Here is a 14,870-nt window from a genome sequence, read left to right as displayed (position 1 = left end):
CTGGCCAGAGCTGTCCTCGCCACCGCTGCTGGACTTGTCTCCTCAAACCTCTCCAGGTCTCATTCTTTTTAACACCTCTCCTCCCCCAGTCTCTCCATCCTGACACTATTCTCAGGTAGGAGAAGGATGCTCCCCTCCCGTCCAGGAGGGGCTGGCTGCTCCCAAGCCTGTGAGGATGAGGCTCTGGTTTTAAAGGCCCCATCCGGGAAGAGGCGGCATTCTGGATGGTGCTGGGAATCAGGATGGGAGTGGATGGAGGCATCTCCCTCCGGCCTCCACAGGACAAAATGGGGGTCCCAGGGCAGCTGCTAGCGTTGTCTTCCGTGCCTGTCGGTGCCCGATTAGGGACGCCCACACCCAGCTATAGCCCGCTCACTCCGTGGTGGGAAGTGGCTTTCCTCTTATTGTGACAAACTGCTGCAGTAGGCAGAACGATCCATGCCGTCACCGTGGATTCCAAGTTGAGCCGTGGGGAAGGGTGGGGAGGAGAGCCTTTCCTGAGAGGTAGGCAGTCAGCACCCAGGACTGCCATGGCTTTCTAACCCGGCCACCTGGAGGCCCCCGACTCTTCCACTGGGTCCACACTGGCTCCTCCCCCGTCCTCCAAAGCACTTGCTCCTTCTGGCCAAGGGAGAGCCTCTCCCAGACAGTTCAGCTCTTTTTCTGGTACCATGCCCGGCTTCACTTCACTCTGTCTCCTCCAGACCTGGCTCAGGGCACATTCCCTGACCTCCAGCCTGGGTCAGGTCCTCCTCACACACTCATGAAGCTCCCTGCAGCCTCATCAGGGCTGGAATCCAATATGTCTTGCTCCCCACTGGATCCTCAGCACATCACTGCTTCTCGAAAGCCATTTGCTAAGCGAAGGACTGAATCTCCTGGGCTCAGAGCAAAGGAACCTGGAGGGCAGCTGGGAGGGCCTTCTGAAGCTGCCATGCTCTGTCGCCTCTGAATCGAGGCAGGGAACGTGAACTTGCTGGGAGGCCGGCAAAGGGGCCCAGAGTGTGGCCCCTCCATAGAGGCTCCAGGCCCACGAAGGTCAGGCCCTGAGGCCAGCACTAGGCAGCTGAAGTCACTGAGGGTCACGGCGGGAAGACAGGATCTCTGTCATAAGCTGTGTACATGTGGGGCGGGACTGAGGCGGCACTGAGGCAGGAAGGGAGTGGAGGGCCCTCAAGCTGGTCAGGCGGGCCAGGCTGGGGCCGCACATTAGTTACCTCAGGGTAAGGAATCCGGGTTCAGAGCACTCACTGTTTCTAAGTAGCTGCTTTTGGGTTTTGTTTGTCCCTTAGTTTCCTAGTAAAGCTTTGGGAAAACATTCCAAGCGCTGCTGAATCCAAGAGAAAACATTTTGCTGGCGTGTGGGCCAGGAGCGCTAAGGTGAGGGTGGGGGGTTCGCTAGAGGCCCACTAGTTGAGTCAGGGGGCTGCCCGTGCAGGAGAGCAGAGCGGCTGGAGGCCGGGGGTGTGCACCACCCCAGGGTGGTTTCCTCCCAAATTCTCCCTTTGCAACCCTGAGCCCAGTCTCCTGGGCGTCCTCAGGCCTGCCCCACCCATGGGAGCCCCGTGATTGGGCTGGGTGTGGGGCAGGCCCCTCACATCCTTCCCTGCTTGGAGCCCTCCCTCCTCTAGATCTTGCTCGAAGCTCTGCCCTATCTGGGCTGCCCTTCCCTGGCCTTTCCTTCCAGGCCTTGTGCCAGTCTACCACCCCCATGATGCCTCTTGGTCATCGCATCCAGCCTTGCCAACATCAGTGTTTCCCACCAGTGATTTCTCTTCCCAGCTAGGTGGCTTAAATGCACCCAGTTCAAGGCTTCCACACAACAGATATTCAGTGAACAATCTGCCTAAATCTTGGAATCCCAGACGTAGAGAACCTATTATGTGCCTTGAACACAGTTCTCTGATGAATAAATCAATTAATTACCAAGCCAGTGTATCCTCCACAGCCCCCTCATCCTCCCCTTGATAAGGCACCTGAAATGTTATTGTCCTCCTATTACAGATGAGGAAACTGAAGCTCAGAGAGGTCATGCAAATGCTCCAAGGTCACACAGCAAGGAAGTGGCTGAACTCAGGTTAGTGTCAGCCTTTTTTGTTCCTGCATCCCCTGCCTGGCTCTGCCCAGGGGCAGTTTCTGCCGGCCTGTGGCCCACCCCTCCCCATGCCCTGGGCCTACAGCTCACTTCTGGCACTCGTCCAGCACAAAAGCCCGTGGGTGGTCGTCTCCAGACATGGTGATGACTGTCTCACGCTCGAAGGCCCCTGGGCGGGTCTGGTCCACTGTGTGGCGAGTGATGGTGGAAGTTGTATAGCTTGTCCAGTAGAGAGTGTCCCAGCCACGGTGATAGGCCAGGCCTTCCACGGAGCCCACGTCTGCGAGGAGAGAAGCAGTGATGGGTCAGGATGGGGCCAGAGAGCAGAGCAAAGGGGCAACCTGGGCAGGAAATAAGGGCATGGCCTGGGGCACCCACCCCCCTGGCATACGTGGAGCTGGACGGGAAGTGTGGGATCTGGGAAGCATGTGGGGGGGGGGTGCAGCTCTCCGTGCCCCCAACCCTTCCTGTACCCCCTATATCCCACCCAAATGATCCATGGTCAATCCCCCAATCCTTCTTCCTGTGTCTCCCCACCGCTGGGTAGACTTGGCCTTATGCTGTGGTCACACTTCCCTGGAGCTAGAGTTCTGCCAAGTTGGGTGCAAACTGGATTTCAGTAAATCAGATCCCACGTGGGCTGTACTGGGGAGTTTCCTACCTAAAAAGACCCTGAACTGGGTTGTTCTGTAGACATTTTAAACTCTGGTTAAAGAACTAAGTACACGATGAGAGAGATGCAGCCGAGCAGTAGTTTAAAGACTCAGAGGTTTCGGTGGCTTCAAGCTGTCTGGTGATGTGGCTGCCAGAAGCCAGCATTAATAGAAGTATTGTAGCCTGAACAATAGCCTGAAGGACACTTCTGCTGGTCTCTCCTGATCAAACCACGATTACAGAATATCAAGTTTAGCTTTGGACCCTACATTTTTAGACAGACATGTGGACTGGACTCTGTGGAGCAGAAAATGGCCAAGGAGGTTGAAGGACAGGTCTGTTTTTATCACCACTGTGTACCCAGCACCTAGTTCCATGCCTGGCAGTTCTTAATGGACAGAAGCAATGAATACATGAACAAATGAACGAGGCAAAGGACCCAGGGGCATCCAGACCAGAGAAGAGAAAACTGGTGGCACAAAATAGCAGTTTTCAAAGAGCTGAAAGGCTGTCCCAGGATGACAGCTCTCACAGCCACCACCTTCCACGGAGCACAAGATGCATCCTGGGCTGAGCCAACCTTCCCACCCACTGTGGCAGGTGATCCTGTCCCTTTATACAGACGAGAAATCTGAGGCTTGGAGAGCACAGAAAACTTGCCCAAGTGGCTGACGTCCTGTGTCTGGGGTTGAGCCCGCCCTGTCTGTGCAGACTGCGCTGGGAGCACCAGACACAGAGGAAGCTTCGCTTGTTCTGTGCAGCCCGTGGGCAGAACAAGCGCTAGAGGGGGCCAGCTCTGACTCCAGGGAGGAGAAACTGTCAAGGAACTACAGTGGGTGTAGTGTGATTCGCCGGCCGCTTGTCAGGGTCGCCGAGGCAAGTGGGACTCAGATCTGGGGCAGGACTGGGCTGGCTGGTGCCTGCAGCTTCTCTGCCCTGAGTCTGTGCTGACCGCCCCCTCCTCCCCTCTCCCCACAGCTCCCTGGGAAGAACAGGAGTCTGGGCTCACTCTCCACAATGGTGGTCCTGCCCGAGCCATCGTCATTGATCTGCTGGATGTTCCCAAAGTGGATGTCGCTGAAGAAGATGCGGTTGGGGGTGCCCGGGGAGGTGCCTGCGCGGTAATCGAAGGCCAGAGCGATGACGTTCTTCATGTGCTCGGGGTCCTCGAAGGGCTGCACCGGCGCGTTAAGGTTGCGCTCATCGGACAGGTGGATGCTTTTGAGGATGGTGCGCTCGGAGTAGAGCAGGTAGCCCGCGTACTCGCGGCACGACGCCCCGTCTTCAGCCAGCATCCCGTGGGCGCAGGCGCAGGCCCGCTGCCCGCCGCCCCGGTACAGGCACAGCTGCTGGCACGCGCCGTTGGCCACCGCACACACGTTGGTGCCTGGGGTAGGAGTGGGGGCACAGGGAAGGCGGAGGTTACAGAGGGCAGGGCCTGCCTTGGTGCCTCTGTCATCTCCGCTGAGGTGGAAGCTCTGGTTGGTGCCCAGCTCTGCCTTGGTGCCCTCAGTTCAGACTACCCTCCAGGCCCCTGTGCTCAACTCCCCAGTCTCTCTTCGCCACCCCAGGGTCTCTGGGATGCTGGAAGCGGGTCTAACTTGTCTCCCAGCCCCTCTCACTCTGGCCCCCCAAGGCGGTGCCCTCTGGCCTCTCCTGCCCAGCCCAGAGCCGCAGCCTCACCTTTCTGCCGGTCTCGGTTGAAGACTTTGATGTCTTTGAGCTGCACGCCGATGCCTGTCCGCAGGGGCACAGAGTCTGTGGCGTTGTCCTTGCTCCCACGCTTGATGGAGCCGTTGGCGTGAGTCCTTGGGGAGGGAAGGGCCATGAGTAGGACGTCAGTCGGGGCCAGCAGGGAGGGAACAGACGACCCAAGAGAAGGCCGGGGGAGAAGGCCCACCTGTCACTCCAGTAGATGAACTCCTCAAAGACGGACACTGAGAACATGTCCATGTTGTTGCTGGACAGAACCACCTCGCGGTCCTCGCCCGTCTCCAGGTCGATCCGCTCGATCTTGTCCGTCCGGGCATCGCACCAGTACAACTTCCCATCCTGTGGGCCAGAGGCGCCCACCTCACCTCCAGCCCCCACGTCCCACTCACTCCTGCCTCTCGCGTCTTTCCCTTCCTTCCTCCACATCCTCCTGCCCTCTGACCTGCTGACCTCTAGGCATCCCTGCAGTCCCCACTTCTGAGTGACCCCTGTCACCTCTGGGGTGGCAGGAGCCCTACTCTGCGGGGGGCTTGGCCAGGAGACCCCATGACTCCCTGAGTCCATGCTACCCCCCAACAGAGCCTCATGATAGAGAGATTCAATGGGGAACAGGGTAAGGGAGCATCTGTCCACAGCACAGGGTCCACCCCATCAGACCCAGGGCTGAGAGACTGTGTCCAAACCTGATAGTCCACCGAGATGCCGTTGGGCCAGCTGATGCTGACGTTAACCAGCACCACGCGCTCGGTGCCATCGAGCCGAGACCTCTCAATACGTGGATACTGGCCCCATTCAGTCCAGAACAAGTACCTGTGGGGTGGAGTCGGAAGAGGGGGTCGGTCCCCAGAACATGGAGGACAGGGGGCCTGTGGCCGAGGGACCAGGCCAGACCAGAGCCAGGAGTGGGGATTGGCCAGCCTGTCCAGCTCCTTACCCCTTCTCTGGGTGAACAGTGATAGCCCGGGGTTTGTCCAGACCCTGGGAGATGACCACATAGCGGAAAGAGCCATTGAGCCGGGCGACCTCGATGACGTCAAAGCCCTGGTCTGTCCAGTAGATGTTGCCTGAAGAAGGAGTAGGGGGGGTTGGGGGCTCAGGTGGACAGGTGTGTACCTGATTCCTTCCCAGCCCCCCCACGCCCTTGCCTCTCCCCAGCCATTCCTGCCTACCCTTTTTCCTCAGACCCCACTTCCCCAGCCCTCTGCCTGCCTCACCTGCAGCTCTGCAGCCCTCCCACAGCTCACCTGCGATCCAGTCCACTGCGATGCCCTCCACACGGCCAATGCCATTGGTCACCACATCCTCGCGCCACGTCTGGTCTCGCTTAGCCCGGCTGATGGTGCTTAGGCCCATGTCCACCCAGTAAATGGTGTCATTTTCTGGAGGTGGCAAAGCCAACATGGGGATAAGACAGAGAGAGGGTGGGGAGGGGGTCAAAAGCACAAGGGGGTCAGGATAGAGGCGACCGAGAGCTGGGGGATCCAGGGGCTTGGAAGGGGAGATAGCAGGGAAGGAGCAGCTGTGGTCAGGCAGCTTCCCACTGGACTCCCAGAGCAAACCACCCTGAAGGTCATGTCCCACTTCCTCCTGCCACCAAATGGCTCACCAGCGTGGAAGTCGATGCCGACAGCCAGGGAGGTCCCTGACACTGGGACCAAGGCGTCTGACTTGTCATTGGGATCCAAGGGGATTCCCCGGATTCCCTCGTGCACAGAGTACAGGAGAAAGGAGCCCACACCTGAAACACAGGGACACTTTCAGCACGGGCCTTGCGGACACCTCTTAAGCTTGGCTTCTGTCACCTTCCAACCCTCCTGATGTCTCCTCCCAGCCGTCATACCCCCCCCCAACAACCCACACACACACCCCAGCCTGGGGCCTGGGCAGGGAGGTCACCTGGCTGCAGGTGGGAACAGGAGCGCACAGCTCTCCACCTGCGATACCCCCAGCCACCACGAGAGGGCAGCAGAGACCCAGCTTTCTCTCCACCCTCTGCCCTCCAGTCCAGCCTCACTCCACCCAACCCGGCATCCCCAAAGGCCTTAGAAAGAACCTGGGGAGGCTCAGACAAGACAAAAGCACTGAATGACGCCCAAGTCTAGATTTCCACCTTAGCTACCTCTTTGTCCTCACCCTTCTGGTCTGTGCCACAGCCTTGTCTCCAACACCTCACTCCTGAGCCAGTCCCCTTCCCACTTTCCCATTTCTTATGAGGGCCCACTCTCCGTGCACCCCAGAACCCTCCCTTGCCTTTATCCCTTCAGACAGCAAGTCCCCAAACGAATCCCCAAATGGGCCCTGGTTGCTCAGGCTCCCTGAGTTGAGTGAGTATGGGGAGACCCCAAACACTAGAATCTTCCCTTGAAAAATTCTCAGTGCAGATGAACATATTCAAGGCTCTGAGAATTTCCGCAGCAAAAAACCACTTAAACTTTGTTCAACCCAGTGTTTCTTTCTGTAACATCTACCACATCAAAGAGGGATGTTCCCAGGAGTGCACTTTGGGAAATGCTGTCCTGGGGCAAGCTCGTAAATCAGTCATCAAGTTCTTGTGAAATGTCTGAGTTTCATCCCTTCTCTTCAGCGCAGCTGCTAAACCCCAGCCTAGGCCGCATCTCCCAGTACTGGGATTAGCTACGCTAAGAGCCTCCTGACTGGTCTAACTGCCTTGGTTTCTCCCTCCTCCACTCAGCCGGCTCTCTGCCGCCAGGTGAATCTGCCCCAAACACCGCCTTCTGCCGCTCCTGGTTGAGCACCTGTGGGAACCCCGCCCTCCCCCACAGCCTCCCCCATGACTTCCCAGCACGCTGCCCGCCACTCGGGTTGGCACCTCAGGGCCCTGCACACACCCTCCTATTGCTTGACCTCTTGCCTGGCATATCGTCCCTTTTCCTTCATACCACACACTCAAATCCTATGTGCCCTACAAAACCCAGCTCACAGCATACCTCCTGCATGAAGCTGGCCCTGGCGCCCCCTCTGACATCTGTTTCTGTAAAATCTTACTGAAAACCAGAGCTACTCCATGTTAGCCTCCCCTTCTGGTTGAGGCTGCAGAGCACAGGGACAGGGACTTCCGCCCCCTGGCTTCCCCAGTGGCACCCAGCATCTAACCTGAAAGGCACTTAATACACGATGAATGCAGTCCTATTGCCCAGGTGAAGAGGAAGGTGGGCCGCAGAGAAGGATGGGTCGGGGTTGGGGACCAGGGACAGGTGGGGAGGAGAGGTGGGGCACTGACCCTCGCAGGCTTGCTGGCCACTCCGGAGGCTGTAGCCGGCTGTGCACATGCAGGAGCGGGTGGACTCCGACGTGGGCAGGCAGAGCTGGGAGCAGTCGCCATTGTTGACGCTACAGGGGTTGGTGCCCTCGTGGTCTGGAGGTGGGTGGAAGGCAGAGAGAAAGGGTTAGAGACCCTCCTCAGGACCTCAGTGTCAGACTTGTGCTGCTCAGGGACAGGATGGTCACTCCTTTACCCTGGACCTTGTGGGGGTCACCACCCAACCCAGCTCTTAGGTCTTCTGTCCTGCAGGGCCCCTGGCCCTTGCAAAAGAGGAGCCCCTTGGGTGGTGACAGAGCCAACCCGTTTTCACTCCCATTTGCTCATGTGCCCGGGGGTTCCTGCAGCTCCTCCTGGCCACAGTCCTGTCCTTTCTGACCCCCATCCCACTGCCCCCGTCCCTCGCCCCGCCTTACCCAGCTGGATGCTCTCATCATAGACCTTCATGTGCATCACTAGGGTGGTGCTGTTCCGCAGGACCACAGACCCCGAGCCATCAGCCTTGTTGCACGTGCCCATCTTCTCTGACACCTGATCTGCCCACCACAGCTTGTCCCCTGGGGCAGCAGGAGGGGATGAGACCCTGGGGAAGGCCCCACCCCCAGGCCAGCCCTGTCTCCCCACCTGCTCTGCTCCTGCCCCTGCTCTCACCCATGATGGCCAGGGCAGTGGCCTTGCCCAGCTGGCTCCGCATGGTGTCAATGACCTCCAGCCCGCTCCCATCCAGGTTGCAGCGGTTGATGGTGTGGTTCCTGGAGCTGATCCAGTAGAGTTTGCTTTCAGGGAAGTCGATAGCCAGGCCTGGAAGAGGGGAGTGTTACTGCCAGAGAGCCTGGCACCAGGGCTGGGGCTCTCACCCCCGGGGATGGGCACAGAGTGTGTGTGAAGGGTGTGCGGTATGGGGGGGGGTGAGAACAAGCACGAAGCTGGGGGCTCGGGGAGACGGAGGGGCAACTGGGGGGCCCTGAGACCACCTCCTGGCCGAGGAGCTAGGGGAGGGCAGCAAGGCAGCAGGGCGAGCTCGTACCCACAGGGCCCCTCTGGCCACTGAAGAGCAGGGTACGGTTGCTGCCGTCCATGTTAGCCATGCTGATGTTGTCCCCATCGGTCCAGTAGAGCTTCCTGGGGGTGCCGGGGGGGGGTGGGGGGAACGTCAGAGTCCTCTTCCTCCCCACCCCATACCCCACACCCCCCAACCCTGGGCCCTGGACCGACCCGCGCAGGGGGTGGACAACCAGGCCGTGCGGCTGCTCCAAGCCCTGCACCACCGCATTCTTGAAGGAGCCATCCAACCGGGCCACGTTGATCTGCTTCTTGTTGGTGTCATAGCTTGTCCAGAACAGGTTTCGGGACACCCAGTCGACAGCCAGCCCGTGGGCATTTGGCAAGTCTAGGAGCAGAGTGGGGAGTCGTGCCTGAGTGTTTGCAGGACATAGGTCAGGAGGCTCGAGGGGAGGGGGCCGACCTGGTTTCCGGGGGAACAGGGATCAGGAAGCCAGGACTGGAGCACTGAGAGGGAAAAGGATTTGGAGAAGGAGTGTCAGGACCAAGGGGACCTGGGGGTGGGGGCTGGGACCAGGGCGGAGAGCAAGGGCTGGGTGGGGGGCTCCCATGCCCAGGGGTGGACAGGGGTCCAGCGCCAGGGCAGAACCTGCAGAGACGACGGTCTCCACGCCCGTGCCGTTGATGAAGGCCCGCTTGATCGCCTGTGTCCGCACGTCCGACCAGTAAACGCGCTGCTCGCGGGCGTCATAGTCCAGCACCGTGACGTTATCGATGTCGGGCACCGTGAAGGAGATGATGTAGTTGTAGTAGGGGGCGTCCAGGTCCACACCCCGGATCTCCATCTGACGTGCGTACAGCAGGAACTTCTTAAACTCTGTGGGCACGGGGCAAGTCACTGAGGGCAGCCCCTGCCTGCGCGCTTCCCACCCCCCGGATTCTCCTGGTTCCTTCTGTTCGCTGCGGGCCCTTGGCCATCAGGGAGGCCGCCCCCTGCTGGGGAGCCAGCCTCTTCATACGCAGGCCGCCTCTGGGGCCTCTCCCGCCAGGCCCCTCCCAGCTGGGGCTGTCTGCCTGCACTTACAGCCTGGGGCTCGGGGGCCTGGCTCTCCCCCTCAGCCTCGGCTTGGCCCCAGCTCTGAGGAGCGGGGCTGCTCCTACCATAGCAGGTGGTGTTGTCCTTGCGGAGCTTCATGAGGTGCGGGCAGGCGCAGGACACGGTCCTGTTGTAGTTGATGAGACACAGGTGGGAGCAGGGGCCCCGGCCCCCATTGGCCTCACAGGGGTTGGGAGCTGGGGGTAGGGGGAGGAAAAGCAAGGTGGTCCAGTGGTACCTGGCCTTGTGCACCTGGCCCACTCCCTCTTCACCCCTTCCTGCTCCAGCATCACCTGCTGCCAGACCCTCCTCTGTCAGCAGGCTGGCCCAGCCCTGCCATCCCAGTGCAGACCCCCTCCTCTCCCGAAGGCTTCCACAGAGGCTGCTGGCTCCCTTCTGGCCCCTTACCCGTGGGCTGCCGGGAGGGGTGGTACACCTGCAGGTCGAAGGGCTGGGTATTGGTCCTCTGTACCACGGTGACGTTGTGGCCGGTCCACTTGTTGGCCTTGGCCAGCGTGTTTGTCCGCCAGTCAGTCCAGTACACCTCGCCGCCGTACAGTGTCACTGCAAACGGGTGCGACAGGAACTCGTGTCCCCGAAGCACCTCCATGTGACCGGAGCCGTCGTAACGGGCTGAGTAAATGGCGTCTGACCTGAGAGTGTGGTCGGGGCAGGGTGAGGAGCTGGCAGGGACCTCAGCCCTCAGGGCATGTAGCCCAGGGCCCCCACCTTCCAGGCCCTGGCCCACAGCACCCCCTGGAGTGAGACCCCCCCCAGCTCTGACTCCAATTCCCATACCCTGAGTCTTTCATCTCACTTCTCCTCAGGGCAGCTGTTAGCACACAGGGCTGTGGTGAAGGTTAGAAAAAGGCACCCCCTTTGGGAACATCAGCTGGAAAACGTCTCCCCTTCCTCTGGGCAGACAGCCCCGAGAAGAGCACACAGATGTGTGCCTGAGCCCTCAGCCGGGCACTCCTGTGCAAAAGGCAGCCCTGCCCCCACCTTCTATCAGCACTGCTTCCCCAGCTCGGCCTCTCCCCTCACTCGTCCTCTTCCTGGGCACAGCCCTTCCGTGGTTCTGGCTCCAGCTCCCCTGGGCCTTGTCCCCACCCTCATGGCTGCCAGGGCCTGGGACCCTGGCCCCACCCTGTCCCTGAGGGGCAGGGGAGGGAGGATGGAGGCCCCCGGGGCAGTGCCGATCGCTGACCTGGCATCAATCCAGAGGATGCGCTTCTCCAGGTAGTCCACAGTGAGCCCATTGGGCCAGCCCCCGGAGCCCGTCTCCCGGTGGATGGTGCGGCGCCCGGCCCCACTCATGGAGGCTGCCTCGATGCGGGGTAGGCTGGCATCCCAGTCTGTCCAAAACAGGATCCTGGGGAGTGGGGAGGGGGTCAGGAGGGCCAAGATTGGGGCCCGGGGGAGGGGCTACAGTAGAATTCTTGGTGAAGGGCAGAGCGGGCAAATAACATTAAGGAGACAGATGTGCCTGGCCTGGCTGAACAAGGCTTCGGGGGACCATGGGGCCAGAATAGGGCTGGGCAGGGTGCTCACCCATCTCGGGGATCCAGTGCAATCGCCCTTGGGTGCTCAATGTCACCGGCCAGCAGGGTGGTCCGAAGGGTCCCATCCAGCTTGGCCACCTCAATCTGGTCCAGGTTACTCTCCACCCAGTAGATGTTGCCTGCAATCCAGTCTACAGCCAGGCCCTCGGGTGTGGCCAGGCCGTACTGAATCACCACCTCGAAACTGGTCAGGGCTGCAGAAGAGAGGTCATGGGAGGTTAGAATCACCTGGAGTGGGTGAACTCACGATATCCCTGGATGACCCACCCTCAACCTGGACACCTCTGCCAATATCTCTGGTGCCCCAGATTCAGCTGGCATTCCTAGAACCCCCACTTTCCTCACATAGGCCCCCTGCACCAAGAGGTCAGGTAGAAGCCTGGCTTCCAGAACCCTGGAGAAGGGGAAGTGGCAACTATTTTCTGCTTGCAACTCTCTGAAGGGCTAATCCCTGGGAGGAGGTCAGGGCTGAGGGTGGAGACTTTGCGGGACAGACCTAGATGCAATATGAGGCAGATAGAACTTTTTAGAAGTCACTCCACAAACGGCAGTGGAGATTTTCCTATGGTCATAAATATGTACGGACCTCATTATTTTAGAAACTGTTACATTGTGTGAACGTCGTCACTTAGCCATCCCCTTGTTGATGGGCATTTGAGATGGTTCCAGGTTTTCTCTGTTACAGGCAATACCAGCTCCTCTAGTAAGATGTGCTTCTTTCAAGTCTTTGCTCAGATGTCAGCTTCTCAGGGGGCCTTCCTGGACCATCCAGACCATTTAAATGTCTCCCCCGCTCTCCCTCCCCACCTCACCCCCTTCCGCTTTATCCACACCACTGCCCGCTCTCAGTCCGTGTACTCATTTGCTGTGTTTATATCTGATGTTCCCACTGGCTCGGAAGCTCCATGAGGGGAGGTATTTGGGTCAGTTTTGCTCCTTGCTGTCTCCACAGGGACCAGTGTGTGGGGCAGGCACTCAGGAACGAATGCTATTACTGTAGTAAGTCTGTGATGGGTCAGGCTACCTTGGGACAGAAGGCAGAGTTCAGGTACCCCACCCCCTAAATGGCTTTTTTCTTGCAAGCCTGCAATTCTGGCCACTCCAAAGAAAGGCTGATCATTTTGTTAATTATCAGGCTGGCAGCTCTGCCGACGATAATTATGGGGCGTCAGGCGCTGAGACCAACAGCAAAATCTAACCCAATTTACAAGAGTATGGGGGACAGGGGAGCTAAGGGCCACTGCTCCGGGCAGCCTGCATCTGGCCCCGTGGTTCTGAGCACCCACGTGCGGTCTGGCAGGTGGGTGCACTCCACCCCGCGTCAGCCCCTGTGGGCGGGTGGGCAGCAGTCACCTCCGTTGTCCAGCAGCTTCCCGCGGTAGATCTTGTCCTCCACCACGTCAGTCCAGTAGAGGGCGCTCTGGCTGAGGTGGAAGTCCAGGGCGATGGTGTTGCGCAGGCCGGGTACCAGGACGCTATAGTCCCCTTTGTGAAGGTCAATGCGCCGGATCTCATGGCGGTTGGAGAAGATGATAAATGGCTTGAAAGGGTCTGGGGAGAGGTGTGATAGGGGGGTCACAGGGGGCCTGTTGCCCCGAGCCGCCCCGTCCAGGAGCAGGCAGGGTCTCTGTGGGCCCTGGCACCGGGCCTGGATGGAAACCTCGGCCTCTGGCATTTCGCCGCCCAAGCCCGGCCCACTGCAGCTCAGGGGCCTGCCCTGGCCTGCCTGCCCGCTGCCCAGCCACCGCCCCCTGAGCCTCACCCAGGCTGCGGCAGCTCTCGCCGTCCGGCTCCAGCACCCAGCCCTCGTAGCAGGAGCACTTCACGCTAAACTTGTTCTGGTCGCACTTCTGGCTGCACTTGAGGTGCTTGGCACAGTAGCTCTGGATCTGGCAGGTGTGGTTGTCAGGCCCCAGCTCCATGCCCAGAGGGCATGAGCATACGATGCCCTCTCCAGGTGCCACCGAGCAGTTGTGGCTGCAGCCACCGTTATTCAGGGAGCACTGGTCTGGGGGGGGGGGGCAGGGGCAGGGGACAGGATCAGGGGCAGGATCTGGAAGGAGGCAGGACCACGGCCTGGCTGGGCCCCAAGTCCCGAGTGCCTGAGACAGAACCCTGGCACCCTGCCCAGGGCATCCTTCTTTTCCATTCCTCTGTCTCACTCCTTCCCAGGCTCCCTCGGGACGAGGGCTGGGGCCCCGGCACCCACCACCTGGGACCAGTCCTCTCTTTCCCCAAGGAGCACTGCTGCATCACTGGCTGCGCCTCTCTCTGGCCTTATATCCCTGTCCCTTTTTGAGCCCACTGTGGGGACCCCAGCTTTTTGCCTCTCTCTGGGAGGGCTGAATCTCAATTTCTCCTGATGTGCGGGTGATAATGGGGTGGGATGTGGTACGGAATGTCCTGCCCAGGGTCGTCTGACACACCCTGGGGCCTGCCAGCCCAGACTGAGGACACGTCAGCAGTTCTCGGGGCTGGTCCTTGTCTCCCACTCCTCTCCTCCAAGGAGCCCAGCGTTCTGCCTAGCTTGGGAGAGATAAGGCTGCTCTGCTCTGCTCCCCAGCCCTGAGTCACACCATGTGGCCCCCCAACCCCATTCTTTTGATCCTGAGGGCAGAGCCTCCTCCCCCCACCTCCTCACTCACGCTGCAGGCTGGGGAGCCTGCCCTGACCACATCAGCCCTCAGCCCTGTGCTTTCATCTCGAACACCGGCTCCACACTGCTCTGGGGTACGACTGTGGGTGAGGGGGCTGTGCCTGCAGGGAGGGGCTGCACTGCACTGTCTCCACAGTGCTCCGCCAGCTGTGTGACCTTGGGCCAGTTATTTAACCTCTCTGTGCCTCAGTTTTCTCATGTTTAGGATGGAGGGGACACTAGTATCTGCCCCACAGGGCTGCTTATGGGTTCAATGCTCAGACACGCTGAGCCGAGTCTCTTGCCAAGATGAGTCCTAAATCGACATGGGTTGATGGCAGTTGCTCTGGGTACTACCTGCCCAGCAGCCAGAGCTGCCCTTTCCCAGTCTCAGACCTCTCCCCACAGGGCCCGTCCTGCTCCAGTGCCCTGCCCTGCCCAGGCCCCGTGCCCAGCCGCCCTGCCCGCGTCTCGGCTAGGCCCCTCCCAGCCCGGGCCTCACCGCAGAGCTCTCCCTCATCCGAGCCGTCTCCACAGTCATCGTTGCCATCACACAGCTTGTCGGGGGGCAGGCAGACCGAGGTGTTGTTGGCGCAGGGGTGCGAGGGTGGCCTGCAGGCCAGGGACTCACAGTTCTCCTCGTCTGAGTTGTCCTCGCAGTCGCTGTCGCCGTCACACACCCACGCTTTGCTGATGCACCGAGCTGAGGGATGGGTACAACACCAGGGGTCAGGCTCTCTGTGCCCTTCCTTCCAGACCCAGTGGGCTTCTTTGATCGGGTCATGACTGCAATGCCCTGGGGACCACTAGGAACCTTGAGGATTTTTCTGTCA

The 14,870-nt window shown here is 60.0% G+C and overlaps 1 protein-coding gene across 1 annotated transcript in view; it reads right to left on the bottom strand.

The window, feature by feature from the left end:
• The window catches only part of LRP1 (LDL receptor related protein 1), a 76,248-nt gene that overhangs the window by 21,538 nt on the left and 39,840 nt on the right, over window positions 1-14,870 (bottom strand). The window contains exons 22-42 of the mRNA XM_074374574.1: window positions 14,540-14,740; window positions 13,165-13,410; window positions 12,756-12,953; window positions 11,392-11,596; window positions 11,048-11,212; window positions 10,249-10,493; window positions 9,906-10,037; window positions 9,394-9,621; window positions 8,958-9,132; window positions 8,770-8,864; window positions 8,394-8,543; window positions 8,159-8,299; window positions 7,704-7,838; window positions 6,069-6,200; window positions 5,707-5,841; window positions 5,397-5,526; window positions 5,146-5,272; window positions 4,650-4,801; window positions 4,433-4,557; window positions 3,759-4,136; window positions 2,186-2,375 (exon numbers count right to left, since the gene is read on the bottom strand). Coding sequence (XP_074230675.1) covers window positions 2,186-2,375; window positions 3,759-4,136; window positions 4,433-4,557; window positions 4,650-4,801; window positions 5,146-5,272; window positions 5,397-5,526; window positions 5,707-5,841; window positions 6,069-6,200; window positions 7,704-7,838; window positions 8,159-8,299; window positions 8,394-8,543; window positions 8,770-8,864; window positions 8,958-9,132; window positions 9,394-9,621; window positions 9,906-10,037; window positions 10,249-10,493; window positions 11,048-11,212; window positions 11,392-11,596; window positions 12,756-12,953; window positions 13,165-13,410; window positions 14,540-14,740 — 3,685 coding nt within the window. The remainder of the gene's footprint in view (window positions 1-2,185; window positions 2,376-3,758; window positions 4,137-4,432; window positions 4,558-4,649; window positions 4,802-5,145; window positions 5,273-5,396; window positions 5,527-5,706; window positions 5,842-6,068; window positions 6,201-7,703; window positions 7,839-8,158; window positions 8,300-8,393; window positions 8,544-8,769; window positions 8,865-8,957; window positions 9,133-9,393; window positions 9,622-9,905; window positions 10,038-10,248; window positions 10,494-11,047; window positions 11,213-11,391; window positions 11,597-12,755; window positions 12,954-13,164; window positions 13,411-14,539; window positions 14,741-14,870) is intronic.

Source organism: Camelus bactrianus, chromosome 12 (assembly GCF_048773025.1).
Source record: "Camelus bactrianus isolate YW-2024 breed Bactrian camel chromosome 12, ASM4877302v1, whole genome shotgun sequence".
In the NCBI taxonomy this organism is placed as follows: Eukaryota; Metazoa; Chordata; class Mammalia; order Artiodactyla; family Camelidae; genus Camelus; species Camelus bactrianus.
This window is presented reverse-complemented; position numbering and strand designations above follow the sequence as displayed.